Source organism: Hetaerina americana, unplaced genomic scaffold (assembly GCF_022747635.1).
Source record: "Hetaerina americana unplaced genomic scaffold, ioHetAmer1.1.p SCAF_6, whole genome shotgun sequence".
NCBI lineage: Eukaryota > Metazoa > Arthropoda > Insecta > Odonata > Calopterygidae > Hetaerina > Hetaerina americana.
The window spans coordinates 68,679,882-68,707,639 of record NW_027287205.1 but is presented as its reverse complement, the minus strand read 5'-3'; the positions used below and the strand labels follow the sequence as shown (position 1 = coordinate 68,707,639).

Genomic DNA, 27,758 nt, shown 5'->3' with positions numbered 1-27,758 from the left:
AAATCAGTTTTTTTTATTACCGGCAATAATTAATTTTCAATTTGCTACAGGTAAAATATTTAACATTTTATCTCAGAGCGATGCTCAGGAAAAACATTTTTGGGACTATTCTTATGACATTATTCAACGAGAAAATTAATGTCAAGGCTGCCTTGCTAAAGTTAATGATCCTGAGGGAGAAGCATTCGCACAGAGTTATGAGGGCTAATTATTTTTGCAGACGATGTGTTTACGGGGAGTGGAAGGTACCATGCCCTGGGAAAGGAAATTCAGAAGTTAATCCCCGAAAAACGACCCATGGACGAATATCAGCATCATTCCAAACCACAGCGGATTAACGACCAAAACAAGCGAAATCAACTGCTGGATTTTCCTGATAACTGGGTAAATATCTGATAACGTTTTATAGCCTTTTTTAGTGATGCAATACATCCGGGACATTGAATTTGCTTTGGGAAGTGAGGAAATACGCGTTAAAATGCCTTCATCGACGGAATGTAGGCCATGATTGGGCATATCAACTACATACAGTAAATTCAAAATCACAAATCTCCCTTTTGTAAAGCCACACGCCAGTCACATTGACCTCAGATCGAGGAACATTCAAAAATGAGCTCTTCAATAGCCGTAAATCTTAGCAAAGGACGAATTTTTATCTGATGCTTAAATTTCCAAATACTAATCGACGCACCAAATAAGTGGTATCAGAATTATCGATTATTAATCGAAAACTTATGAAAAATTTAATCATAAGATTATATTTATTTTTGGATTAAGAATCATAGACACGATTAAAGTATTCATATATTTTAATTTTTTGATTGTTAAGGTTTTATCTTGGGTTGAATTGTATTTAAAAACACCAACGAATCAGTAATTATTTTCATTTATCGATGATAACTCACAAATATTTTGGAATGACAAAAGTAATTATCATTTATAGTTGCACACATTGCATTTCGCTATATACTATAAATATGAGTAACAAATATTATTGGTTTAATCATAAATTGCAATACGATTGATGTCAGATTAAAATATTATAATAATAAATTCATTATCCTTTAACAAATACATTTGCATGCGATATGATACCTCGAACCGACTGGCATCTAATCCGTACAGTAAAAAATTTAATCAGCAAAAACAGCACCAGAAAAAGACAGTATATTTTTGATAACTTTATTTTAAAACAATTTTTCACATAATTTTATGATTAACCATCGAATAAAATATGTACAAAATTGCGAAATTTTATCAATCAATTGGACAAGTAATATGAAATAATATTCATGAAAAAATTGAATATACGTTTTCTACCTTTTAATTATAAGGTATACATTTCCTAAACATTGCCTAAAAGTATGGTTTCGCAATTACAATGTGCAATAATAGGCAAACTATGTGTATTAACATTAATTGTAATCAATTCGCGATTTCTTTTCAAAAATGGCGACTTGATCGAGACGATATTTAAGAAATAAGTGGAGTTATGAAAGATGAATGCATACCGGGATATATCCATCTACGCAAAAGTCATAGAGAGGTTTGCTTTGAATGCATTCTTTGACTATTTAGAGCAAGAAGCAGTGTAGTTATAAAAATTAACATGAATTTTTCTCAAATATGTGGAAACATTTTCTATATAGAATGCGGAGATAATTAATTAACTTTGTCATAAGGCATTATAAAATCCAAAAATTATCTATGCCATCTTCTTGATGAACATATTTTCCCTGGAACAATACCAGACCGATGCGTAGTAATATGTAGGGGCTGTAAGCATCCTTAACGATGCGTCGAAATTCACGGGATCAATTAATTAAGCCGATTACAAGGAATCAACCTCGCCTACTCCGTCACAAGAGTAATGACCTGCGGCTGCACTTTGTGCACCAACCAACCCTTATTCACCCCTTCCGTCAATAGAGCAATGACCATAGACTGCCCTTGGTACCCCCGGAAACCCTAATAAGATCAATCCGTATAGATCTACCATCCTCTGATCTCCCTCGTAGAGATTCGGCAAAGGAATGGCCCCCACGCTATGGCCTCCAAGGGGAGATGGCTGTGCCATGCCAACCACCGGTGCTCTTCTTTCCGGAGGTACTGACCGCCAGAATTCTTTCTCACGCCGCCGATATTCCCAAAATAGACACTTCTTTAGTCCCTTACAACGTGTTGCATTACTAATCCAATTTAATCCTACATAAATTGCACCCTTGTCTAGCTTGCCTCGTCAATATGCGTTTCTCAAATCACTTCACGGTTGTGTTGTTACTCGGCAAGACCCGAGGTCGAGCAACGCCCAGACCTACGGCAAAATTTATTTGACTTTCCGTCGGAGGAAATTACCTGTAAAAGCAGCTGTTATCACTACACTCAATATTTATTTTCTGAGTATGCTAAGAGCGATTCGATTTGATTCGCTCCCTATCTGGGCAGTGTAGAGAGACAATTAAACAAGGAATGATGAGAGCAAAAATCAAATCGAAACTCATCGCCTATATCGCCCTGCATAATATAAGCATGCATATTATGGACAAGGTTTCTAAAGTCTTTTCACTAGAAATTTTTGAACTAAAATAATCAATTAATGCCAACACTCCTATTTGACTTCCTGTGGGGGCTACCATCCCCCACCGTGACACTCTTCAACCTTCTAATACACAAGGTTTGGATAAAAAGTATCGTTAACTATTTTTTCTCAACATGTGGATGAAGTGCTGAATCCAGACCGTTGGTTGTATATGCGCATGATTGTATTGGTATTGATAAGATTGCACTGCACACAATTATCACTGAAAATTTGGCAATGCGAAACATCTGTGTTAAACTCATTCTGAAGGTCTTGACGGACGACCAAGAGCAGAGTCGAGTGTCTGCTCGCCAAAAACTTCTGCAACGGTATCGCAACGATTCCCCAACCTTCTAATAGTCCCAATTTGGCACGGACAGTTTATTTTCTATTCCCAAAAGTGAAATTCTCCCTAAAAGGACACCACCTTGTGACCCTAAGTGCCGTCAAAGAAGCTTGTAAGAATACCCTTAAGGGCCTACCTCCTACCAGGAGGCCTTCGAGTCGTGAAAAAGTCGCTGGAAAAAGCGTGTCGACGCTCAAGGGATGTACTTAGAAGAATTTTGAAGATCTGTAGCAGTGTTTGAAATGAATCTATTTTTCCGAAACATTTCCCGATACTTTTTATACAAACCATGTACACTGATATTATTTTCAACATTCTATCCCAGCACCCTCGTCCTCTAATCCAACTGATTTTTCCACGCCACTCCAATAAACCATTGCCTCGTAGGAAAATGCATGTGATTCTCCAATTTCCTTGCATGGGGTACTTAAAATGATAAGAATGATTAAAAGGATGATTGACTGAGTTAGGGTAGGGAAAGTACAGATATTTATCGAAAGAGATAAGAGTACTTACGATACACGATTTAGAAATCGGTTAATGTATAACAGGCCCATCTTAGAGTATGTTTATTCCTCGGATATTCCGTCGCAACAAAAATTTAGGAGCATCCATTGTTTGAATTGTCTTGAAATGAGACAAAAATGCCAGGTAAAAGCCTACTTAAGCTTTTTGAAAACACTTAATAGTTAACAGATAACAAAACTTCCCATGTATCGTAAAATTTACTCTTATTATTCAATTAATACATCTCCAAATATAATCAAAACATTTTACAAAAATATTTGAACAAAGAAATTAGCCGGAAGACATTATAATGTTTAACATCACTTCATGCATAAACTATTTAGCAACTGTTTCGAATTAGACGACCAACTGAAACAGTAATTTTACTTGACACTTAGTGAGTGGCCGTCACCCGAATCGTCTGTAGCAATTACCTAGGAGTCACAAAGTTCAGCTCATTTCACGGATCACCATATGCGTTAAAATAAACTTTTGGAGGAGTGGGGAAATGCAACTTCCTATCGCCAATAAATGATTCCATTTCTCATCTGCCAATCATCTTCCTCTGTACCCTACCTCCACTCAAGCTCCTACCTTTCCGACCAGGCAGAGATAGACACTCAGTAGAAAGACATTGCTTTCTATTCCATCCTTCCGCTTTTTTCGTTCTTCTTATCCTGATTATTTTGCACCAAATGTTTGCAAATTGGCTATTAGCCATGTGAAAAGTCAATAATAAAGCGAAAGGGGAAGAGAATTGAGAATGTGATTTCTCGTATCTAGAATACTCAAATATTGTTTCTCATTTGTTGCACCTAAGGTTTTCGATACTATACTTATTTTAAATAAAAGAAAGTAATCATATATAAAATATATATGAATTATTCTAGAATCTCTGATATGAACATGAATAATAATTCATATCAAAATTATATTACTTGAAAAAAGCTTAACGGCTGCAAATTCTGAATTCGTATGGATGAATATTTAGTTCTAAGGCTAATTTTAAAGTTTTGAATGGTAAAAGAAGCGTGGAATTCGACCTTTTCAACGCCAATAAATTGCTTGGTTATATACCAAAGTCCCTAATTGCATGCAAGTAGTTGCGGAGTGAAAATGAAAAATTCTTTAATTTCTTTGATTTCAAAGTTCACACTCACAATATCATTTACTGTAATTATCGAAGACAGTTTAAAATAACAATAAACATTAACGTAAGATAAACGATTTTCTCAACGCTTTTCTTCCTAAAACTCAACCACATATGAAATGCTTTATTATTTTATTAAATCTCCCTGATAAACAAATTGAGGACTTTGGTGAACAGTGATTCAGTAGAATAGCGAAATCGCTAGAGACCCGTTATTTATCACGGCAAATATGTGCTTTGAGATAAATTACAACAAACTGAAAAAACTCGACTAAATCCACATATTTATTAGTGATGCCCAAAGTAAGTGTGAAGTAATGTGTTCAGAAAACTAGATTCTATTTACGTGACCAAGAATGTTTCCTTAGTTTTTCAATTTATATCTCATACAGCTTTTTCCCTGATAAATATTATCCTTAAATATTAAGAACGAAGCAGGCGACGATTTGTCTAGATACACTATATGCTGATTAAATTAACTCAATCTCATATTCAATGCTATTCATATGTAACATAAAATATGAGATTTCAAAAATGCAGTTTTGAGAAAAATAATTTAGAGCAACTTTACTTCTTTTGGAAAAATCAATCGTATTTACATATGTGCCATCCACACTTGTCCATTTCCGGAGTAGAGAAAAATCAAATTTAAGTTATTTCAAGATACATATTTAATTTCACTCAGTGCTTCCGTAAAACCCTATCATTAAAAACCTCTTTCGCTTCCATCACATTCATGCATGCTCCTCTTGAAATTTAAAATATTTTTCGTCTTCAGAAGCTCTTCAACCTTACTCATCCGTGATTTTCTCAGCCTCAATACCTATTGAGGCGCAATAAAAAAGTATAGCCCTTGTAATCCAATCTTTGGATACTAAACATAATTTTTACTAATGCAAGATTTGAAAAGTGACCTCGGATACTAATATTGAAATTCTCTGTAATCCACTACACCAATGCACACCCTGGTACGATAGGTGATAGTCGAGTTCATATCGTGGTGAGCTCTTGAGGCACCTGAAATTCACTTACGGCGGCAAAAGGGACAACTTCCTTTCCCGTTGCCGCCCACAGCTTCCAAAAGAACGTGCTAGATTGTACTGATAGTGTCTATAGGCTTAGAACGTGGAAGCAAACGTACAGTACCCGATCTATCTACTTGGCTACGACGATTCGATTTCACAAAATGAACCAACACTGACATTGGGCAAGATATATAGAACCACCGATGTATGGCCACCACAGTAGAGCATTGCGAAGGGCCCCATTACAAAAACTGATTATGAAATCATAATCATATTTATCGTAAAAATTGTAATAAATCAAAGCAAATTGCCCTGGAACAGATATACTCATAATAAGGACAGAATGTCTTGCAGTTGATCTCATTTTGATCCAAAAAACGCTCGAGAATATAAAAGGCTATAGAAAAAATAAAAGGATAATATAAAAGACACCTACATCCAATTCTGGATGATACAGATTTTTCTTATTTAGGGCTTTAATATAATCAGCTGCCTTACTTCTTTGTAAATACACACCACACAAGTTTCCTAAAAACTAGAAATAAAGCTGATCCCGTTATAAATAATAAGTTTACTCTTGATATACTCAAGTATTGTTCATTAATTGATGTGAAAACGATCGGATTAGTATCTCCACTCACTCCACTGGTGCGCATTCATTAGTATCTTCCACTCATTCCACGCCATTGGAGGGTGGGGTACCGGACAATGCCCTTGATACATTGGCTCACGTTTGTCGCATCGCAACAAATTTAAACGAAGATAAAATCAACCGTGGTGAAATCTGAGGCGTGTTGTCCCCCTTTTTATTTTCGGCGATCGTTAACATTTCGAAATCACTGTGATTAATTTTCCTGATTCAATCATTCACACCAGTTTCAGAGAGTATTTTCTGAGGATGAGCCCACCTGAAAAGGAATGCTAAAATGGGTGATTAAAGGCAGGCAAAACAGCGGCCTAAAAATGTTAACATGGTAGTCAAAAGGACATCTCAGTAAAAGAAAGTGGTAAATGGAAGAAAATTATGATAATAAAAGACATCTAATTTTTTTTCGCCCTTTGAGTTTGAAACTCCCGGCGTCACTTCGCAAGGGCAAAACAATTCTTTCGGAAATTTCCGTCTGCCAAAGTTTTATCGCACCTCATCATTCTATTCGTTTATTCTGTTACAAAAACCTATTCCTATACTTAATGTAAAAGCATAACTATTTGAATGAGTTACGACAATTTAGTACTTGAGCTTTGTACATGGATTTGTTTGGAAGTAACGTTTACTTTACGCAATCAATGTTCATATTTAATTTGAGTAGCTATAGGGAATTGCGTACACATCTGCACTATGGCAACCGTGTGATAAAGCACTCTACACAGTATACCTAAGTCCCAATGCACTCCGTTAAGCCTCTTTTGAGTAATTTATGTGACGTTAAGGAGGGGAATTTGAAGTACAATTTCCCATTGCCAGTAGCAAGAGAAACAGAATATAATCGCGTTCATACATTATGCAGCAAACCGAAGCAAAAGGCTGATGAGTGTGAAATGAAGTTCAAAACAGCTCTGGCAACACGTTACCTGCAAAACACATAAAATGCACCAAAGCGGGACAAAATAAGCACGGCACGTATAGAAAACGTTCCATTTCCAGTTCACCAGGCGCGACCTTCCTTTATTGAGCCCGACTCGGATAAGATATTTTTTCCCTTCCTCCCCAGTGGGTGAACAGGAGACCACCACCACCCCTTAAACCGGACATACGGCCAAGTATACATCTTCTCCCTTCAGCCCCGGCGATCCCCTAGCCCACACCATGATCCCCGACCGCTCCCCCCGCTCCCTCCGACAACCTCCTCCCCCGAACGTTCCCAACCAAATCCCACCAAATCACTGTTAAGTCCCTCCTTCCCCATCCCCTCACTTGGTCTACCTCATCCGACTTCCGTCCACTCTATCCACAACCTCCAACCGATTCTCAATGCCCACTTCAAACCCATACTCTCCCTTTAATTCCTTTCAGCCGAAAGCAAACGCCCTCCATCCCATTCGGTTGCGGCGAAATTACTGAAATCACGAGAGCTGTTTACGCAGGAGGAACGAAGATCTTGTCTCGATCTTGTAATATGGTTTGATTTGTAAAATACTTGTGCTTACTCTACGGGCAGGTTAGAGGCTTATATGTGAAGAACATCTCTTGGTTCCATTCACTAAATCCTAGGAGCAGTTTTCGTTGTACTAAAACACCTTCGACATATTCAGAAAACTATACTGGGTACTCACCTTAGAGTCGCTCTCTAATTCCTCTAGAAAATTACACAATGCAATAGGGTACGCATTCTATACATCGTTAGAATTGAAAATTGGTAGTGTTTTCGTCAACATATCAAATTTTAGCTTTTACATGCTTTTGATATGAAAAGCATCTTTCCTTCTCGAAATTTTCTTCTTCTCCTACTAATAGGAAATTTTCTCGTTTCTTTCTTCTTTGAAGAGAAAACAGAGGATAACCCCTGCTGCCACTGCCACTCTTAGATTACCCCTGCTTTTGGCTCACGGTTTAGATAGTGCTTCGAAATAATTGAAGGAATGGGATTAAAAATTCAAGGGAAAATGATGTTCGGTCTAAACGTTTTGGTGAAAAGGAATGGGAAACATGCACCTAATTCTTGAAAAGAATGGATCAAATGAAACTCAGATTTCATCAAAGGTCTGGGTGCAATTCATCTCACTCACATAATATGGAGCGCACATACTAGAAAGATAAACGAGTTTAGTTGAAGTTTAGTTGAATACAAGGAAGTTTAGTTGAATCAGATGGCCAGTGGTAACATGTAATTTAGAAGGTTACGGAAAGATGTTATTTTCCCCCGGTAATGCCGCGGTTTGTGGCGATCTTCACTGGCCATGTCTCACGTGGGTCATTAGGTGGGTCTATCCTCGCGACCGTCTAATCTGGGCATATGCTCTAGTCCCACCCCTCCAAATGAGACCTCATGCATTTACCCTGAGTGAACTACGACACATAGAGTACAAACTTGTATTTTATAAACTTTGATAGTTCACAAAAGAAATCATCCTTTTCGAAATTTTCTTCTTCTCCTACTAATACGAAATTTTCTCCTTTCTTTCTTCTTTGAAGAGAAAACAGAGGATAACCAATCGGCAAACTAATTTGACTTTAAGAAGATCAGAGGAACCATAGCAGACATACACTGTCTGAGAATCATGGTAGAGAAAACAATACATGTGAACAAGCAACTGTGCGTGGCATTTATGAACTTGGATAAAGCCTTTGACAATGTGGCATGGAACAAGATGTATGGACTGCTGGAAAAACTCAGAATAGATTACAACGACAGAAGAATAATCTATCAGCTATACAAGAATCAAGTAGCCACTATTCGAATGAGATATGAAAGCCATAAAGAGGCTAAAATTAACCAATGAGTTTGACAAGAATGAAACCCCCCACCTGCACTGTTCAGCATGTGCCTGGAGGAGGCAATAAGAGAAGCACAAGACATCGGATAAAACGAAATTAGGATCAATGGAGAAGAGATAAACATGCTACGCTTCGCCGACGATACTGAAATTACAGCAAAAAACCAGGAGGATCTTCAAAGGTAACTAAACGTATTGAATAAAGTTCTACAAAAACACAACATGAACATGGACAAGACGAAGACTAAAATCCTAGTATGCGGACGAGAGAAGCGGAATACTGTGGCCACAATGAAAGGAGAAAAACTAGAGCCAATGGATTCCTTCACCTATCTCGGAAGTACCATCACATGGGATGGACGAATAACTGCTGACATCAAGCGAAGAATAGCTCAAGCTAAGCGAGTATTCACAATGAAAAGCAACTACTGTTTTCAAAGAAAAAAGAACTGAAAACGAGGAATCTGCACTGCATCAATACACATGAAAACATTCGCATGGAGAGTGATACTCTATGGATCAGAAGCATGGGCCATCCGAAGGGTTGAACAGAAAAGACTAGAAGCCTTCGGAACCTTCGGAACCTGGTGCTGTAGGAGGATGCTTAAATGATCAAATGGATGAATAAAAGATCAAATGGATGAATAAAATAAGAAATGAAGAAGTATACAGAAGAATAGAGGAAGGACGGGCCTTATGGAAAATCATAGAGCAAAGAAGAACCAGATGTATTGGCCACCCCTGGAGGCACAATGGATTCGTGAAGAATATAATAGAAGGAAAAATAGAGGGAAAAGTCCCAAGAGGAAGGGCAGGGTTCAAGTGACAAATAAAGAACGATTTACATTGCAAAAAATACCAGCAAGTAAGCCAATTAGCATCAGATGGGGTAGGATGGAGGGCTTCAGTCAACCAATCTTAGGATTCAACGACCAATGATGATCGAAATTTTGCCCCGGCGAAGATTACGAGTCTTTTGATCAATAACAGACGATAAAGAATAGGGTGTATCCTCTCTTGGGGCAAATAAAACCACTCGCATACCGGATATTCTCGAACTGTAAAGGACAAAACTGGTATATGTTTCTAAAATTTTTCTCATTTGAGGTAGAAGTTTTTAATTAATTAATTAATAAGAAATTAATGGAGAAAAAACGTAAAAAATATTCATGACAAGAATTTAATGGAGACGGGGTCACTTGAAAATCTGGGAAGCGAGTCCGAACATATACGGAAAGGTAATGCTAGACCAAGCTGCAAGAAAGCAGCAGAATTAAAGAGATTACGTATCACACGAAAAGTAGTGTAATCCACATTTTATTGGTCGATGCAATAGGATAATATGGGATAGCATACCTATGACAAGGAGAAGTTCATACACTTTTCATTCCCCTTACAATTAGTGACCCACAAGAGGAAAAATAATGATTGCTCAAAAACCTATCGATGGGTATCTGGAATTCATTTTTAGATCGTATTGCAGCACATCCTTTGAATTTTCATGATAAAGGTTGGGGCTCGAATACCGAGGCGTGTCATAGCCATAATGCAGATTTAATTGCAAACCACACATATTGTTCGTTCATGAGCAGTACTTAAAATTGGCTATCTTTGCGATGTCTATGTGCCACAACAACAGCCTATCACAGTTGATTATAGAGGGTTCAAAATGAAAGAAGAAAGTCGGTATCAAATTAAAATTTTACTTCTGTCAAATTGGTAGAAATGAATCATTATATGATGAAAATACAATGCACAGCTTAAAAATTTATTTTGTGCAGAAGAGGCTTTACCACTAGTATCCTGATCCCACGGTAAAATTTGGATAATACACAATACTAATTACGAATAATTATAGGTAAAATAAGGGTAAAAAAGCAAAAATAGTGATGAAAGACACCGCAAGTGAACGCCTTTATCGATGATAGCCCACGAATATGAAGGAATGGTAAAATAAGAAAAATAGAATTCAATGATTTTTGACCCTGATATATCAGAAAATAACTGTAAAATCAAATGCATTCTTTGACATATTGAACGAGATATTATTTCATTATGGGACGACGAGTTTTTGCAAAACATTGATAACTTATTGAAATATTCATGCGTATTAAACTGAAGTTTTGGAATAATTGAAACAATCGAAATATTCAACCTCATTAGAAATGATTAAGTACACCAAATAATAAAAAATAATAATGGACTCAAGTATTTGTATGAATTTGAAGCCAAAATATATCTCAATCCATAAAAATAATTTAAAATAAAAAAAGGAATTCAAGATGTTTAATATAGTGGGCTTTGCTACAATGCCTTATTTTAAGCATTTTGGTGCCAACTTGTGAAATTGGAAGTTGGTAAAGATATAATATCACACAGTAATCGCATAAAAAGGAAAATTATTTTCAAAATATGACAATAACCCTTAGACAGGATATCACATGCTGCGTAAGGAACTATCGAAATAGCATTAAGATGGCCGAGAGGAAATTTAATTTTCTCCAGAAGGGAGAACGAAGCGCACAAACGAATGGTAATATATTTGGATATTGGAAAGCAGATATGAGAGTTCGCACAAAAGACCAACTCCAAGAAAAACCTTTGAGGAGGGGGAGGGGTGAGAGAGAGATTGAATAAAAAGTAACTGAAATCTGGAAGCAAAACATGCTAGGCTGAAAGAATTTTTCCAGAATGTTATAAGATATGTACGTGTGATGACGCCAAACGAACTGCAGTGCTAATATCATAAATACCATTTATTCAAAGGATGGGTTTTATGGATCCATATTGCCATCAAATAAACGTGACTATGCATTTTCTTCCCGAACATGAATAAGAGCCACCCAAGCCTGTAAGCATTGTAAGCTACTCTCAGAGACCGATAATGAATTAATTCATCAAAAAAGAATAGCTTTACATGTCAAAACGAAGCAAAATCTAAACACTTTTATATTCGTCATTGTGAATACGTTTTCATAAACGACTCTCTTCGAAATTCATTAATTTATATTTTAAAGCTCAAGTCCATGGATTTCGTATGGATACCAAAAGGTTTCCAATAGTAAGTACTCTTGAAGCAGATAATACGCAGAAAATATACGCATAATTTCAACATTTTTTGTTAATATATGTAGCTAAACCGCGCAGTTCATCCATTTTCCTCCCTTAAATTTGCGTTATACCTTCCATGTATTTAAAAACTGATCTCCGAGGAGCAGATATTAATTTTTTTCTTTAGTTATTACGCTAATAATAATTATATTTATTAAGAGAATATTAAGAAAAATCTTAAAATCCAATGAAAATTCTCTTGGTACGCAGCCCATATACTCGCTAGCAAGGTAGCCCCACAGCGCCAATGCCCTTACCGAATGTCCAGCAAAGAAAAACTGAATTCTATGGAGCGTAGATCATTTTCAAAAACAATTTATGGCTCTTAAACAGTGTATTTTCCCTTGACTTGGAAAAAGCTCTGCAGACCGTTAGTGAGTTGTACGATCGCCTCATTTCAATCTATGAATGATAAAGGGTAAACAAGTACATAAGGTCAACTGAAGTTAGAACTACGGAAAATAAATAGCAAAAATAATATTTTTGTGAAAATCGATACTATCGGTAAAGGCGAAAGAGTAACCAGCAGTTTGGAAAAGGCTAACTTATTAAAATATTCTTTCAAAGCGTCTTCATCAATATCTTACAGAAAACCTCCAATAAAATCGTGCCGGTCAACCGATGTCCATAATTGAAATCTCATTTCATGGAACAGAAAATTTGCTGAAAAATATTAAGCCTAATAAATCCTCCGGGCCCTATTAAATTCCCGCTCGTGTATATAAGGATCAAGCATTGATATATTCGCCGTAACTAGAAATAATATTTAAGAAGTCGCGGGAATATCACAAGACTCTCAGAGATTGAAAAATAGCTGACGTAACACCAATCTTTTAAAATAGAAGAGACAGAGAGGAACCGAGAAATTACACACCATTTCCCTCATATCCATTTTGTAGAAGGAAATGGAACATAAAGCTGCTAGTTCGATCGTGAGACACCTCGATAATTAGAATTAATCACTGAAAAATCAGCACGGTTTCCAAAAAATTAGATTCTGCGAGACACAACTTGCGCTTTTTGTTCATGGTATTCTTACTTCGGGAAATAGCAATGCTCCTACGGAAGCGGGATTTCTGGATTGTAAGAAATCCTTCGAAAAAATAACTCATTGTAAACAGCTTGCAAAGCTCGAAGTGTATGGCATCCATGAAAATATCCGGGATTGGATTAAAATCTTTTTGAATGGTCGGGTATAAAGAGTAGTCTTAGATAGAGTTAGCTCAAATGCAGTTGAAGTTACTTCAGTTATTCCCAGGGAAGTGTTATCGGACCTCTTTTATTCCTACTTTACGTTGACGGCAATGACTTCGTAGTCACTACTAACATACGTTTATTTGCCGATGATGTAGTGCTTTACCTTGATATCCGTGATCCTGAGGACACATCGGCTTTGTCAGATGGCATTAATGCTATACTATGCAGGTTAGACACTTGGAAACATGAATTAAACTTATAAAAGTGCGTAGTCATACTTGTTTGGAGAGAGAAAAATGTATTATAACCTCCATCTTACAAATATAGGAGAGATCATGTTAGTAAAATTAGAGAGATTAAGTGTAGAACATGTAGGTTTAAGATGTAATTTTTTCTACGAAGGATAGCTGATTATAACATTTTTCAACCGCGATAGGGTCATGTTCGGGTAAAATTATTCTAGTGTTTATTCACCCCCTATAGCACACCCTGGTGGTTACATTTATGGTATATAAAGAAATAAATAACATGCTATTAAGAGAAATGGATAGATATATTTTTATTACCATATAACACGATTACTGATGTACGAAATTCAACTTCTAAATATCGGCTATATTCAATATCGTTTGCATAAAAGCCCAAATATATTAATGACTCTTAATAATAATCGCAACTGCAATTTAGAAATTCAAAGTCGACAAAATCGATCTTTCTGCCCGACGGTCTCTAAATATTCAGGGTTTAAATGCAGTAACTTCACCATTCAAGCATCGGGATCACTAAAAATGTAGGTAAGATGTGAGATCGGAATAGTACACATAATAGGGAATGCGTAGAATGAATGTTTCTTTCCGAGAAAGCACTCTGACGTTGCACGGCACGTTGCAGTAACGGTTTTTATGAATCAATTTTCGCTTTAAAGTGTGTTCTCCACAGATATGGGAAGCTTCAGCTGAGATTGGTAGCGAATAAAATATGGTGCTTAAGAATAATGATGAGCGTATAGGAATATACTCCAGCCAATGGCCACATTCTATACAAAATAATGAAAAAGGAAAATCAAATAACTTTGCGTTTCCACGGAATAGAATTTTTATTGCCGACTAATTTCGCTACGCGGAAACATCATCCAAGCTAATGCCTAATTTAGTCCAGATGATGCTATATTGTAGCGAAGCTACTTGGTAGTAAAAATTCTATCATGTGAAAACGTGAAGTTATTTGATTCTCTCTTTATCGTTGTTAAATAGCACAAAGTATCGGCTTAACTATTTCACAAACTATACCAAACAGGCAACCAGACAGTCGCCAGTAAATCACGATTAAAAATGCCTCGGTTTTCCATTTTTTTGGTCATAATATGTTAGGAGGAACAATAATGTAAAACTCATTAAAATATGGATTATCATAAATACAAAAATCACTTTGAAGTCTGCAACTGAAATCAATGTCTTGATGAATTAATAATTACAATTTGGTATGGCTGTCAATGAACTCACTCTAAATGCCCACTAACGAAATATTTTAGACTATTCTTTGCTAACAAAAGAAAATGAGGGATAAACGTTACGATGCTGTTATATGAAACCTATGTACAGGGCAGAAAACGAAATGAAAGTAAATGAAAAAGACAGATAACATGAGGATAATGGAAATGAAGACGAAAATATCCGTAAAAGAAAATAAATGAAAACCAGGACATTATGGACAATACATGTTCTTCTACGATTGATAAAACTTAAACGATTTAAAATAATAAGATATCGAGAATACTTTTAAATAACATTTTTATTTAAACAGCTAAACACAAGTCAAAATGAATTATACAGAAGAGGAAGGCTGGGGCGATTCAAAAATTGAAAGAGAGAAAGGAGATGAAACGTCGACGAAGGAGGATGATATCAAAATCAGGCATACGATAGTAAAAAGGAACGGTTACTTCAAATTCGACTGTAGATAGAAAAATGAATAGACCCGTGTGTTTGTTTTTTTAAGTTGTCAAACTCATTCCTTTTCCCATATCCCTGCTCTTGATAAAATTTCTTCTTTTGGTAAAATTTCATTCATGGATTTTTGTGGACAAGATTCACGTGCGTGTCACCGTGAAATTGGTTTGAAAAATTATCTAATGTAATTTCATTATTATCGACTCGCATATTTTACACCCTACTTTCAAACATGAACCACTGAACTCCTTTGGGAATATTCTTAAGCTTCACCGATTCACATTCCTTTCTAATTTTTCATTCTAGGTACTCAAATTTAAGCGCTTTTCGTTTAAGTTCCGTTACCTCAATGGCAATTGAGAAGTCACGTAAATCAAAATAAAAGTTTCCCAGTGCAAAGGGCAACGACCTCGTGTCGCTTTATAGCTTTTTTCTTTCTACCTCCTGCACTAAAGTCATAAAAGGCTTACTATACTAATTTAAGTAATTAGGCTGCAAATTTTGACCCAATGGTTGTTTTCTGCCTTGATGAACACTGATTCCTAATGGAATCTATATTTCCTTCTTTGCTACGAAAAAAATGTTACTTTGCAATGACGTCGTTGGGAAGGCTGAGTTTGAGCCAGCAACTGTCGGCGCCATGGCCATGTAGTTTTTGTAGCGAGTGCTCTCGGGGGGGTTCTTGCCTGTCGTAAGTTACGCCGGGAGAGCGGAGAGTATCTTCAGCCAACACATTCTTTCCTCTGATAACTACTCGATTTACTGTGTCAAAACATGGGGAACCGATAACGGGCTCTGGCCACCGAAAATGCTTGCCTCTTCCCATGTTGACTCAGGCCTCAATGCCCGCCAGTCGATAACGCGATCAATAGTAATCCATTATGACAATCTTTGCCCAGTAAACGATGACCACCATTTCGCCAACACAGCTTGCGTTATTTACACTTGGGTATTATTTAATTCGCACCGAGGTTTAGCATATAAGTTTTAATAAGTTGACAAGTTCATTCCTATATTTCTCTCATATTATACACCCATCTCTGTACGGTGAACAATGCTTATATTTACATTTTAAACAATGTTAGTGGATTAGGTGAAAACTCTAAAATCACAGGAAACTTAAGAATATATTTCATGAGATAGCATTTCGTAAAATATCTGATTCTTTTAAAGTATATTACAATAAAATGGTTCTTTAATAATAAAATATTACAGTATTTTTTTATTTCTGCGCCTTGATGTCTAAAAATATTACAGAAAACCTAGGTACAACGCGTGACAGCGCTTAGTGACACCACGCGGGCCAAACCTGGGGCAATGTTTGTAACTCTGCAACCATATTCGTGAAAAGTATATGATTGCTTGGAAAGTGGGACATTGCATGGTAAGTGGGAAATATACGTATATATTTGGTCGTAGAACTGGAGGGTTTTCAATTGTCTGTGAGATGGGAAAAGTCCACTAAGGAACGGCTAAAAGAGTTTCATATTACGGTTAAGTCATTGGTGTAGTACCGAGAATGTGATTAGTTTGATTGGGAAATTCATATCCCATCGTAAACAGAAGGTAATAATATATGACATCAGTTCTTTAGGAAAACATTATAAAATCAGGTAAGTAAACGTAAAACAAGCATACCTACGACCGTAAAGCAATAGAAAAACGAAATAGTCAGAAGCATCTGGTGTCAGGTTTACTTTGGGTTATTACCAACTCTCACTACCTACCACCTTCCTCGGTATGATTGAAAGATCCCTGGAATAGAAGAAATCCTTGCAAACCTTGAGTTAGCAAGTAATTTTTAAAAGGTCACTGTTTCCGAACATACCCAAGTGATTGAGAGATTGAGCGTGTACGTATGTCCTTTCGATTTTGTGCAATTTATGGGCCCCTGGCGTAGGAGAAATCCTTGTAAACCCTTAGTGTGTGTGTATTAATGCGATTAACGAGAGTCACTTCTTAATTTTAAAAGTTAATCCTTAACACACCCGAGTGATCGAGAGGTTGTGAGCCTGTTTCCTTTGAAATAGTTTTGCATTGTTTGTGTGTGATTGAGATTGATGAGAGCCACTCTTTCCCAAACACACAAGAGTGGTTTTTAATTTATCCCTCACTTGTCACCTTGTTTTTACCAACCCCTAAAAACGAACCCAGTTTCAATCATGTTTACAGCTTTGTCTATTTCCTTTTTCTATCAATATCAGACGTTTCTTCAGGAAGTGTGAAAGAAATGGCTGTGAAAGAGTGGCTGGTAACTTATGAATACGACTGATGCCGGTCTTTAAACAACATTTTTATTTGTTGTACAGAATATAGAGCGTATTTAACATTCACAAAAAACCATAATTAGTTAAAGAAAAAATGGCTCGAAAAAATTAAACTATATACGATCCAATTGAGTACAAAGAACGTTTTACTAAGGTGTCACTCTTTTCCTATTCTATTATGACTGCACATATTAATGGTACATGAGGGGGCACCTTAGGAAAATCGGTTTTTTACAGGTAAGACGTGCTCGGAGAAAAATTGAAATATGCTGTAATAGATATCACTGTTTTGCATTGGCAATACCGGATTATAAATGAGCAGAAAACATCTGGATCCGTCGGAGGAAGTTCTCAACAAGGAGTAGCGTAAGAGTTCTAATTAAAACTTCTAGCACTATGAAAAATATCAAGGAGGCCTCTAAACACAATAAGAAAGCAAGACTAAGATTTCTGAAATAGCGTACTGCAAATGCAGATTTGATTAATTTTTCTCTTCTCACAAAATTGTCAGCCAAAACAAAAACATGGTTAAGGATGGAAGTACCAAACATTATAGGTCCTTATCTATATTCAACCGCGAAGACATTTCATTCACACTAATACTACTACTGCTCAAACAATAAAGGATTACCGTAAGAACACCCTAGGCCACCAGCTCGTAAATTGGCACGCGGAGTGTAACGTTAGCCTTAATTAGTACAATAGCAAAGATGAAATATAAATAAAAAAGGTGGAAAGACAAGGTAAAAATAAAAAAAACACATAATTTACAAGATAAATTCGTATTTTTACAACATAGTATCCTTATAGGCTTATACATTCGTCCAACGCTGCTTCAGTTTATTGATCCTTTCCAAATAATGGAATACTACCATTTCTGCTAAATAATCTATATATTTGTATTTGTTTGCACAATGGCATTCTACGTTGAATAAAATATCCTTCTTACCAGTCATTTATTCATTTTGGGGAACAGGTAGCACTCCGAGGGAGCCAAATCTCGAGAATATATGAGGGGGAAGGGGGGTGTAGATTTGGAGTCGTAACTCCATCAATTTTGCGGCCACAACTGAAGAGGAGTGAGCTGGCCCGCTTTTGTGATGGTAAAGTACGTTTTGTGAGCCAATCGAAGCACTTTATCAAATAGCTCGGATTCTAAATGGTCTAATAACGATGCACGGTATACCCATGTTAGAGTTTGCTCCATTTAAGAAGTAGTCAATGAAATTTTTTTATCACGAATTCAAAAAAAATTGTCAACAGCTCGAGGAACGGTCTTATCCTTCTTTGTTGAAATTCTCCCCCATTACCACCTATTGCTTGGTCTCTTCTTTACTTTAATCCGTGTTTACAAATTTGGTCCTGTGTCCGGAGTATGCTTACTGTATGTGGACTTGGCTTTGCACGAGTTACACAATTTCGTTTTTGAGCAGTTTTGTCACCCATGCCGAGGATGGCCTGTCTACATCTCCAAACGTAATTGAAAAACATTATATACCCATACACTCAAAATGCTCTCATTTTTAGCAGTTTTGCATATATTTATTATTTTATCACGCATCATCGTTCAGGGCAACTCGTATGGATACAATTTTGAAACCGCTAACACCTCATCCTAGTAGCACATTCACCATAACTTTACCGAATTTCTTTGCAGTCTCCTTCGGCGATTTTCCTTTTTTAAATATTTTTTCCGTTCGACACACGAAATTATATTTGATTTATTTTTCAATTACAACTTGAATTGATTGAATCAAAGGAACAGTCAACACAGACCTTTAGACTAAACTGATTGAAACGCAATGTTTGTTCCAACTAAGGGTTATTACTAACCGCAATTACGTTCGGTTAACATCAGTGATGCAATCCATCACTCTGATTATGCAAAGAGCTTTCAAACACCCTAGTTACTACTTGTTCTTAGGTGAGGAGATATTCCTGTGGGAGTTCATTAATCCACGCCCTTTCATCTGAGATCGTTGTGGAAAATGAATGTGATTATCGATCAAGCTATGGCACATTATTATAAAAATATGGACTATGTGATAATTAGTTTGCCAAGAGATCTTTCAAAATGATGCGCTGGGTAGTGAGAAAACTCAAAGGGAGCAATAGAATAAATTAACGGAAGGCTCATAAAGGCCTAGTAAGACCGATTTTTGTGTACACATCACAAGCATAGGACCCACATGAAGAATGTCTTCTTGCAAAACTGGAGATGGCACAGAGAAAAGCTGCCAGATATGTGTTTGGGAATGCACAGGAGGACGAGGAGTGTGACAGCAATGTTAAAAATACTGGGCTAGGAATCTTTAAAAATAAAAAAAGAAAAGAAAATTTTAGACAACGGATGATAAAGTCGTAAACGCGGACGTGAAGATTCTCTCCATCAGAGCAGATGTTTTATCTATCGAGGTAAGATTATGGTGACGCATTATTCAACACACGGAGTCCAGACACGAACATCGAGCACGGCTGCAAGAAGGTAAGTGCTTTAGGTGGCTTTTAAGGCTGGTCCCAGGAATATGAATAAATCTGACGATCAAGAGGTGCGCTTTTTATATTAGTCCATCACTAGACAAAATCGAGTATTTATATATGGATAACAGAGTGTGCCTCGGAATGCATTGTTTTTGGATTTAGCTCAGGGAAAATACTTATACTCTTACGCATAATAACTTTAGTAATTTTACGTGAGTTTGTCCAAATTTATTTCTCAAAAACATGAAGAACGTCTACTCTAAATATTAAATCCCTATTATAATTAAAAAAGTATTAATATCCGAAGAGAAAATTTCAGCGATGTAAACTTGTATAATACGTATTTAATACGTAATACTGAATGATCTATATCCTACTAGCATAAGTAGGGTTATATTAAAAAAACATTCCAAAACATATTTCTAAAGAGCCGTGAATTCACGTTCAACCATGTGCACTCAGGGCATTATGTCAGAATCTTAGATTCTTTTATGGCATCACATTTTACAGGGACTCATACCTAACATCGCAATTGAAAACAAATGGAAGAACTAAAACCATGAACATATCTATTTTTACGTCCAATTATATAACACGGGTGACACTGGTTATACTCGTACATTAACAGTGTAGAAAAACTTCCAGTGTGGTCAAAAACTATTCCCTTAAAATTTCTGAATTTACACTAACCTACAATTACATTACTGAATTTTCACTGACCACTTTGTCTCCTATGTTAGCCACCCTGCAAGGTAGCTTGGCGTCCTTCCCTGCTGGAACTGACACGGAATCCGGAGTTTCTAGGAAACTGGGTTTTGGGGCGTTGGGATCCACTGGTTCTCTCCAGTTCATCGATGGTTTCCCCCACTGGTACCCTGAAATAAATGGAAATAACTTAGCTCAATTTGTAAGGAATCGCACTTTCAAATTACCGAAACTCGAAAAGAAAATCTCGTCAGAAGGCAACGCCTGAAAAATGAAAACTACTTGGCGTACATGAAGCTGCATACAATTAAACAAATAAAATATTTGGAGTTTGTGTGAGTAAATGGATGTTTCCGCATTAAATAATTGCATTTCTACGTCATGATGATAGACTGTAGGTTCTTATAATTAGTTTGAGGTAATCAAAGCTGATTTTATTCCAATGTCAAATATGTGCACAATTCCTAGCTACTTTAGTACGCAAATATGATAAATGGAATTTTTTTTAAAACTTTAAATCTAGAAATTTGAATTTTTCACCATAAAATCTAAAATGTGTTTAGCTTTAGTCTTGTTAAATAGAGACTAAACATTCTTTTCAGCTGTATTGCGTTATGAGGAACATACTCGTAGCTACTTACGAGTATAATAAAATAATCTTAATTACGTACATAATGAAAGCATAACAAAACAAAATGAAAGACAAGTAGTTAAAAAATGTATGCCACCCGATAATCGATTGCAGGGATAATCAGAATATCTAGTGTCGCATGTCCTTCTTAACTTCATACTTAATTCATTTCAGCAATTTCAATTACGAATAAATTTTAGCTCAAATTACCAAATTAACGTTTGGTGTATGTTTTCAAGATTTTAAATACTGATAGCAAAGTTATCACGCGTGACAAAAACCATTCCCCTTCTTCGCACAGAATGTATCACCATATATGCATCTCTTCAAAGGACGCAATGAAAAAAACCTGAGTGCTCGCATACATAATAGAGCGCTCGAACGTACACAGTCTCTTGGTGTTGAGGACGCTTAAGGACCGCCTTCTTTATCGGATGTCGTGAGACGAATGTCTCTCTCTCACCATTAGAAGACGATTACAGCACGAGTTATATCGTCGTGCCTAGGGATTTTAATTATGGGGCTCATCTTTTACCATCAAGGGAAGGGAAAACAACCGCTCATTTTAATTATGCGTCCCTATAATTCTCATAGGCACAGCGACGCCTTGTCTCATGCGCTTGGCGTCAGTCGCTAGAAAGAGTGGATCTAAACCGCGGCACTTTTACAACTACCTTATGAGCAAGGATTCATTTTTTTTTTCTTTCCCCAGCGAAATGCCGCCGTGTGCGCGACCCAGATTTTAACGTTGTGAAAAATTCTCCTGGGTTGAGACAAAGGGATTTTTTTTTAAGGCACAATGTCTTTCCAAGGAATGTTATTTCATTTTCCGCTTACGTGCAGAACGTTGTAACGCGGGGCGCACGTAAGGTTTTTAAATAATTGGCATCCTTTCTAATCCATTCAGAGACTCGGAGAGCATTGCGTGCTTGGTTAAGGCAAGGCCGTGTGGTGCACAAAAGAATGCGCGCCCCGTTTCGGCAAGTTCAAATGTGAACTCTTATATTTTGTTAATGCCTCTTGATCAACCGAGACAGCCGGAAAAACCACACAGGTTTGCGAAGCACAATCCTATGTAGCATAGTTAAATAAAATAAACATTTTCCGATATTAGGTATTCACAAAAATACTTGGCTGATGCATAAATGCGAGCTGCCGCAAATTCACCAGTTATACGGTTTCAAATATTCAATGAGGTACACATACCTTTCTAAACACTTCACCAAATCCTAGACTATGATTCATTCTGAGATATAAATTGAATTAACTCTATTCAGACAGTAAAGCTTTGTGTTATCAAAACTCGGTTACCTGAAGGTGATATAGTATGAAAGAAAAAATGGATACAATAAAGTATTTCATTGCAGAGGAAAAGTTCCTAAGATTCGGGCGATATTTAGTGGAATTGAAACATATTTGATATCAAATAGATGCATAATTTTAAACAAATTAATTCATACGCCACCAATTTTTCTGAAGGGAAAATACATCTTCAGGTCCTAAAGCCTGAAGCACCTGAAGACAATGTATCCAATTGGAAAGTTACGTCGTGAGTAAATACCCTTATTAGTTGAATACCAATGTTATATCTCATAAAGATCTCTAAGTAATCACTTGTTGTTAGCCTGGAACGGAATAAAACAGTGTACCTCAACTAGTTACTCTAAATATTCTACACCTATTGTCTCTGATATAAAAGAGAGAATATTTTATTCGGGTGAGGAAAATATAGGCGTTTATTTGATTAGAATTATTGGTATATAATTGCTCCATTACCCAAAGATTGCACGATATAAGGTAAAATACGAATGGAAATAGAGAAATATATATCGTCATTAGACTACCCGTAGTGGGGGTAGAGTGTTTCGTGGTGCATTTTCATGTGGTGTTTCAATTTCTTGCTTGTTGCGTCCTGGCTTCCGTGTTGTAGGATGGCTTTCGTGCTGCATCATGGGGTGCAGTTTTTTAGTTGTTTTGCGGTATATGTGTTTGCATGAGTATTGGATGAAGGGATTTTTGCATGAGTGTGTGCGCTGCTGTGGGTGTAATTTTCCGTGTTGTTTTTTTGCATGTGGTATTTTTCTTTTTTACGGTTGGTGACCTAACACCCCCCGCCACACGCCCTTGCGGCGGCTTGCGGGGTATTATGTAGATGTAGATGTAGATGTAGTGAAACGAAGATAGAGAGCCTAGGTTTAAAGTAAGATTCGACGGTATAAAAAACCTCTAAATTATCTAAATACTAGTGAAATATTACATTTTGCCCATATTTGTATCTTAACTGTCAGCATTAGTGACCTATGCCATGGTCAGCGGAACCATTCAAACACACTATTTCATTGCTTACCCTTACTGCAAAAGGGAACAAGCCTCATTGCGAACTACTTTCAAAAACATTTTCCAGAATAATACTATAATACCTTGTTTAAAACCTTGACTTCGACCTACAAATTTATACTTCGCCACACAAACCTTGAACATTATTTTTTCAATTAATATTTACTTGCACCAGCAATCATCGTCGGACACAAAATAAACTCGATCATCTGGCAAAAAACTCTGTAGCAATTATTAAGTCATCACAATGTATCAGTTTTATGCAAATACAATGATGTACAAAATACTTGGACGATTTTTATGTACGTTCACCAGAGCTGTAACGGCACCCAAATTAAGAAATAACATACAAACACGTACTTGAAGCGTTGCTGGTGAGTGTAGTAGCATAAGACGATCAGTATATTCTAACAAATGAACTTTATTCCTCACACGAAGGAATTGTGAAGAATTAGAAACAATTGGGTTTAATTAGAAACGAATGGAAAAAATTCTCAACTACTTAATACCGAAGTACAGCTCTTGTCGGTTAAGGAAATAAATAAAAATCTCTATGAATTATACCACAGCCTATCTAATAAAACAACTGCAATACTGAAGTTAGTATATCTTACAATTTTGGAAATAAGCCCATTCACGGCACGAATAAGGAGTCCTGTTTGAGTCATAATTGAGGTAAAATGGATAGAAAACCATGTAACCACTTCAAACACGAGCAAAAAGTGAAACAGATCCATAAATGGAAAAGAAGGGGATTAATCTGAGGTGAAGAGCAAAGCGAGTAGAAAGGCGGATAACGGAAGCAAAAAGACTGAGGAAAGAGCAGAGGGAGAGAGAAAGGAATACGAGGATAGGAAGACCTGATGGCATATCCGGTATCTACAGAGGAACAAATCGCTCTGTCCCCAATCTTCTCACTCCCAGGCTTTGCAGCAGCATCCATGGGAAACGCAACTTTTCAGTACAATTTCAGAGGGTGGAGAGATGGCGAGAGAGATGGGGAGGAGAGAGGACTGAGGTCATAATCCGGTTTAGTTTCCGTTCGGAAGGAAGGGGGTAGGGCGTGGGCGGAAGTAAACTGGCAGGGTCACCCGCGGGGGAGACATGGGAAGGGCTTTGTTGAGGCCAATCCTGTTCGATTTCCTCTCCTGGTTAAGCCCCACTCGCAAATTTTGTGATGTTAAGCGTTCTATAAGGTCCTCTCGGGAAAACTAACCGGGCGCAGTTCACATAACAATATACGAGTATGTCCATTTTTCTCATAGTTTTTATTTTCACCGAAAATATTTCATTTCATCCGTTAGCTGAAGCGGCAGTGCTAAAATCATTGTTATGAGGTGCTCTCAAGGCTTTTAGTCATGCGGAAAAGTCAGTTGAGATCTATCTTTTACGTGATACCATTATCTCCATGTCCAATGGAGAGTTGCACGTACTGCGGGTTGATTAGAGACTGTGCTGCCACCAACCTATATTGTGAACTGAATGGTGATTTTGGAAGGTGTCGTGACGTATCATATAGGTTAAAGTACCATTCTTGTAAAGGCTTTTACATAATATCGAAAAAATATATCATCTGCACCTTCAAAATACCGCGTAAGCTGCCGCAAGGGTGTGGAGCGGTGGGTGTTAGATCACCACCCATAAAAGAGAATAAAACCAAATGAAAGCAAACAAATTCATGCAAACGTGCACCCACAGAGGCGTTTATATTCATGCGAAAACCTTTTGACCTTACAAGCATTGGAACTTCATAAACTCTCAACTAACATACCCATCTACATCCACAGAATAACTCGCCAGCCGTCGCAAGGGCGTGTTGCGGGGGGTGTTAGGTCAACAGCCATGCATGTACAATCGCAATCATATTACTTCTACACTAATAGAAGTTTGGTTGTACACTCGAAAAATTTTAATCACACGAAAGAAAGTACTTTAGCGCAACAATATTTACTAAAAGGACACTTATATTCACATCGTACTGTATAAATGTTAAACACATGTGTCTATTCAATAGAAACACTTTCATGCCGGAAGAAACATTCAGGGTAGAGTACATCAGGGTATAGTATATCAGGGTATAGAAAAATATATAGAATACCAATTTTTATTATATTTAACGCGAATGCTATCATAACTATTCTGATTCCTAGAGGTTCGAAGGAAAAACGACATATTAAATCAGGACTTATTCGTAGTTATCGTTACACCAAAGTAGTTTACCTATTCTACGTGTGCCATATTAATTTCCTGTTAAGCTTAATGCTTTCGAGTGAAATACTTTATCTCCTACAAAAAATATCTGACCTGATCGTCGAATGGCCATTAGCCTTGAAAGTTTCAGATTTCTTAAGCATCCCTCTGATTTAGTTTTCGCTCATAAATTGAAACTATTTTACAGTTGGAGGGTCAATACAGCACAGGGTATTAAATTATTAAATTCATTGACAAAAATTTGTCAGTGGGCAGAAACAGGACTGTTGGGAAAGTTCCAAAGGAAACTGGGTAGATGGCGATGGAATTTTGAAGACAGGGATGGAAGAGAAAATGAAATACAATCGAGAGATGGGCAGGAATAGGATAAGCATGTTGGAAGAATTAAGGGAGGGAGGAAGTATGTGAAATTGGAGAAAGGTTTACTTTAGCGACACAGGAAAAGGATTCCCCATAACCTGATGTGTGAATTTAACACGCCATTGGCTTAGTATTAGGTAAATTCTACTGACACCTAACGAACAAGCCTTGAGTCGATTAATGTTTTATAGATTGTTTCTAGATTTCAGGCTATTTTTTGTTAGGAAAGGCAAAGAAACATATCGCCGCATCGTTGTTCAGTCTCCACCCATAACCTACCTTGAATGGTATAATATTAATAATAATAAATAGAAAAGTTAAGGATGAGACAATTTTTTACGCTTGCATTTTTTTGCGTTTTTGCTGCATAGAATAATATGCCACAAACAATTTTTTTTTATATTAATTTTGCTACAGTAATAGGGAAATCAACCCAAAATCCTAGGCTTTAGCCATGGTATGTGAAGAGATGACTGTCCGAAAAGAGTGAAATGAAGCAGGAAAAGTGGATGCGTGAAATGCTGAGAAGTATTTGGGTGTCGAGTACGATATGAAAAGGGAGAACCCTGAAATTCCTACTATTTCGCTACCTCAAACAAGCTAGTAGAGGAAGGAAAAACTCTATTTTGTGCCATCAAATTGACATCTCAAGAATACAGCTGTTTTTAGTGGCCAGGTACATAAGAAACTTACCCTAAACCACTAGAAAGCAACTAATAATGATAGCCACCCGAGCTACACCGGCACCCAAAACTAAGCATCAACCAACAGCCATAACGAAACACCAGAATGAAAATTTTATGACAGTCTAATTTTACTCCCCTGAGCACCGTTTCGAAAACCTTTGTCACCATTAAGAAGCCAATCTTACCTTGATGATACCACTGGCTATCGACACCATTGTCGGTGAAATAAAAATAATGTAAGGTGATAAACATTTTTGTAGTGGTTTTTTATCACGAATTTCCAAGTTTCACCAAATGACACCTTGACTGTTTTTCTATCACGTGATGGCAAAGTAGCTGTAGCTACAAGCAGTAAAAGGAACGCCTGCAAGCATTCAAATAAATAAACGTTACTCTTCACATAGATGAAATGTGACAGATTAGAAATATTTTAGGACAATAAGACGAAAGGAAATTAGCAGGCATTGTTTGGAGTCGAAGTATTCCCCTTGTTTGATAAGGAAAACCAGAGTGCCTTCAAGCAACAGAATATTTTACTTTAAAAAGAGCACACAAAAAAGATGAAACTGAACTGAAGGAAAGAAATAAAATAAGGTGCATTCTAAGACTAAAATTTGAGAATGGAAAATGGAAGTTGCGAAGCGAAGGACAACTTTATGAAAAATAAAGAGAATAGTTTAAACATAGGGAAGATAGAATAGGCTTCTATGGACACAATAGAGCGTGGACGGATGATAAAAGACTGATCGAAACATATTTTTTTGTTTAAACTCCCTGAATGT

General features: G+C 36.8%; 1 protein-coding gene across 1 annotated transcript in view; it reads right to left on the bottom strand.

Annotated features, from left to right (window-relative positions):
* Positions 1 to 27,758, bottom strand: part of LOC139695368 (protein CEPU-1-like) — a 375,969-nt gene that overhangs the window by 77,290 nt on the left and 270,921 nt on the right. The window contains exon 2 of the mRNA XM_071594091.1: positions 20,767 to 20,921. Within this exon, the coding sequence (XP_071450192.1) occupies positions 20,767 to 20,921 (155 nt within the window). The remainder of the gene's footprint in view (positions 1 to 20,766; positions 20,922 to 27,758) is intronic.